This window comes from Chaetura pelagica, unplaced genomic scaffold, assembly GCF_000747805.2.
Source record: "Chaetura pelagica isolate M959 unplaced genomic scaffold, ChaPel_1.0 scaffold235, whole genome shotgun sequence".
NCBI classification, from domain to species: Eukaryota; Metazoa; Chordata; class Aves; order Apodiformes; family Apodidae; genus Chaetura; species Chaetura pelagica.
This window is the reverse complement of record NW_009953215.1, coordinates 2191973-2196124: the sequence shown is the minus strand read 5'-3', so window position 1 is coordinate 2196124 and position 4152 is coordinate 2191973. Positions and strand designations below refer to the sequence as shown.

General features: G+C 40.5%; 1 protein-coding gene across 1 annotated transcript in view; it reads right to left on the bottom strand.

Moving 5' to 3' along the window:
* B3GALNT2 (beta-1,3-N-acetylgalactosaminyltransferase 2) overlaps positions 1–4152 on the bottom strand; it is a 26972-nt gene that overhangs the window by 3993 nt on the left and 18827 nt on the right. The window contains exons 8-9 of the mRNA XM_009997601.1: positions 3548–3731; positions 1034–1159 (exon numbers count right to left, since the gene is read on the bottom strand). Coding sequence (XP_009995903.1) covers positions 1034–1159; positions 3548–3731 — 310 coding nt within the window. The remainder of the gene's footprint in view (positions 1–1033; positions 1160–3547; positions 3732–4152) is intronic.

Genomic DNA, 4152 nt, shown 5'->3' with positions numbered 1-4152 from the left:
AGATGGAACAGCAACCCAGTCAGCTTGTACACAGTGCTATTTTTCCTTTTGCAAGTTGGTTTCCATCTTGTTATCAAGTCCCTGACCTTTGCTAGAATGAACCTAGCTTACCTTCAGAATTAGCCTTGCCTTGTGGTAAAGACAGTCCCAGGAAAATTTAACAGGCACCAGGCAATGAGGTGTTTTTTACAGACTAGAGAACATGCCCACCATTCAGATCTTTGAGATCATCACAAAATAGCCAGCTCTTCCACACACTTCAACACACATACATTCCACATACCTTCTTAAATCACCTTATGCATAAGGAACAGTCGGTACCAGGCTTATGAAGCAAGACACAGGGCAACAGGAAGACACATCGAGCTGCTGTGCTATACTGAATGTTACAGCAGTGTAGCATTTCTGCTGTGTTGGATGCTATACTAGTGTAGCAGTGCATTCCATGGATGGAAAGGAAGGGAGGGGCTATTTTGGTCGACGTAGTTACTCACAAGATTAATATGGGGGAACTGCACTCAAGAATTCATGACTCGGACCTACCATTTCAGACAGCAGCAAAATGGGTAGCAAGGCCTGTCATTCACAGACTTCAAAATAAAGGGCAGACTATCAAGGCAGTTTGGTTTTTTTCTCCTGTTTACCCCACGTCCTCAAGTCCTCCAGAGAAATCATAGTGGCTTAAAAAATGTTTACAATTCTCATACATAATTGCATTTTAACTTTACTGCTGGAATACTTTTATTTACTTAAGTACCATGACAAAGAGATACACAACATATTTTAGAACTAGTTAAGATATTGAGCAAGTTCAACTCCTTGTAAAGGCACCTCTGGAAAGCTATTGTAAAGGACTGATTTCTGTATTCTGAGATTCAAAGTTCTACACATACAAAAGTCCAATGTTTTATAACTAGCTTCAGTAGGCAGACACATGGAACCACGTCAAAACAGACTTAAAGCAATAAACCGTTCTCTAAAGACATAGTATTTCTTAAAGACAAGTTGAAAAAACAAACAAAAAATAACTCACTTTCCCCACCATATGTTTGGCCTGTCCAATTTTTTCTGTGTTATCCTGTTAAAAATGGCCTCCAAATCAATGTAACAATCATCATCTGTCTTCAGGAACAAATCAAAACTCGTTGATTCTACTGTCCTGTGGCCAAAAAGAAAAATGATGAGATACTGAGCTGCACCCACAAACTACAATTACACAACAAAACACTCCACCAGAGTTTTTTGGTAAGCAGGGGCGGGATCATAGAATCATAGAATCCTAGGAGTTGGAAGGGACGTCAAAAGATCATCTAGTCCAACCCCCCTGCCAGAGCAGGGTCACCCAGAGCACATCACACAGGAACGCATCCAGGTGGGTTTTGAATGTCTCCAGTGAAGAAGACTCCACAACCTCCCTGGGCAGCCTGTTCCAGGGCTCTGTCACTCTCACGGTAAAAATTTTTTTTCGGATATTCACCTCGAACCTCCTATGCTCCAATTTGCATCCATTACCCCTTGTCCTATCACTTATCATCACTGAGAAAAGCTTAACTCCATCTTCCTGACACTCACCCCTTACATGTCACCCCTCAGTCTCCTTTTCTCCAAGCTAAAGAGACCCAGCTCCCTCAGCCTTTCCTCATAAGGAAGATGTTCCACTCCCTTAATCATCTTTGTAGCTCTGTGCTGGACTCAAGCAGTTCCCTGTCCTTCTTGAACTGTGGGGCCCAGAACTGGACACAATACTCCAGATAGGGCCTCACCAAGGCAGAATAGAGGGGGAGGAGAACCTCTCTTGACGGACTAACCACACCCTTTCTAATGCACCCCAGGATGCCATTGGCCTTCCTAGCCACAAGGGCACATTGCTGGCTCATGGTCATCCTCCTGTCTACCAGGACCCCCAGGTCCCTTTCACCTACACTGCTCTCCAGCAGGTCAGCCCCCAACCTGTACTGGTACATGGTGTTTCTCTTCCCCAGATGCAAAACTCTACACTTGCCCTTGACTTTTAAATGTTTTTCCCTATTGACCAAGGCTGACTGCTTGTCCTACAGAAAGGAGATTGAGCTGCATTCTACAATAATCTTACAACATGAATTTGTGTATGAGCTGAAGAAAACAAACCTGAAGTTTTGTTTTCCAGCACAGATGGTGGATTTACTAAGGAATCTGTCTTAAACAATATTGACCTCAGAAGGATATGAATCCCTGATGATGATGGCAGCACAGCTGTTCAAAGCCAGTGGCTACATGACAGTAGCCTACTCTTCAGGATGAGACAGGGAGTTCAAGGGCAATACAACTGCAGAAGGTTGTAAGAAACATCTGTGCAAACTCCTCCTCAGTAGAGTACCCTTCAAATATGAAAAAAGTAGTCTTTTAACTGTCCAAAATAGCTGAATATCTATCACTTGTAATATAACCAAAGAAGCTTAAGATTCCAGGGATTATTCCTGGGTTGAACAACAAACATTGGTTTTAACAGTAATTTCTCATAACAAGAAAGGCATTTTCCTTAAGCCTTGTATTACTAAATCTTGAAAAATTTGCTAACCTGTAAGAAATGACCACAAAGATCTAAGTTTGACATTTAAACTCCCCTTTGAGGACTGAAAGCATGGCTCAGTTTTGCAATTACATTCATACCAGCGACATTTGTTAAATAACTGCTTAATTTTTCAAGGAAGACTGCCAGCTATATTTCTTACCCCACAGCAACATTGACTAATTGAAACAGTTGTCTCAAAGTAATACAAGGAATTGCAAATTAGAGGTAATAACTTACACCACAGACGATGTAACACACTATGAAAATTCTTACTCTCAGCCTTCCTTCTCCCCTGTACACAAAATTCCTAGCCTTCCCCTCAACTCAGCACTGGTGAGGCCACATCAGGAGCACAGTGTGCAAGTCTTATGCTCCTCAGTACAAGACAGACGCCTGATGCCTACAAACTGGATGGAGACACCAGCAAAGGGACACCAAAGTGATTAAGGACAGGAGCATCTTCCCTGTGAGGAAATGCTGAGAGCTGGGATGGTTGAGTTTGAAGAAGGCTCAGGGCAAAGCTCATCAATCTATATATAAATACCTGAAGGGCAGGTGTACAAATACTGAGCCAGGCTCTTTTCAGCAGTGCCCCATGACAGGACGAGAGTAGATGGCCACAAACTGAAACACTAAGTATACAAGCTGACCAAAACCCATCCTTTAAAAGACCAAAGCTGCTATTTTTCAGTCAGAAACAAATTCAAATAAGTTACAAGGAGACATACAAATTTTCACACCTGGACTCTCAGAGCAGAAGCCTGTCTTGCCAGCTCATACTTCTTTGAGGCACCAAGGTTCAGCATTCAAGAAATATAGACCTTGTTATTTTACTCACTGTGTGCTCCCAGAATTGAGAGAGAAAAACATAACTTAATAAAGCAAATCACATAAGGTATGTACTTCATGGAACCCAGCACATTACACAACATGCTGGATCATCTTGCACTACAAACAGCAACACTTCTAAGAGAAAATAGTTTCTTTTCAACTTACCATCGGTAGAAGTTCAGCAGTTTGGCTGGAACATTTCTGTAAGTGTCAATAACATCTACAAAAACAATATCATCATAGGTACTGCTTTCTTCCTTTAACAAAGCATCTTCATTCTCAAGATTTTTTATGTGACTTGTAAACCTTTCTGGGCGAGTATGGAGGCTTTTTAAAAGAGCATCACCTTCTGAAAGAAACAGCACCCATGATTAAACAAAGATGCATACCTACATACTATTTTACATGTTTCTCTTGGATCATACATGACATACTGACAAAAATCTGAAAATCCTACAATTAAATTAAAAATTTCTATGAAATGTTGAAAGTTTCAGAACAACAGATGAATATATTTTTGACACAAAAAGTTTAAAGTAAAAAAATATTCCTTTTCAGTAATAAAAGCATTAATCTTTTTAAGGTTCTTTATACTAAAGCCTTCACTATTACTCTTACCAGTAGAATAAAAAGTCTACTATTACTTCAGTTACTCCTAAACATATATATCTAGCATTAAAGAAAATAAACCCCAAAAACTAACACCCCTCCAAAGCTAAATATAATCAAATTGGCATTGCTTTGGTGTAGCATAGGTAGTCCCTGCTGAA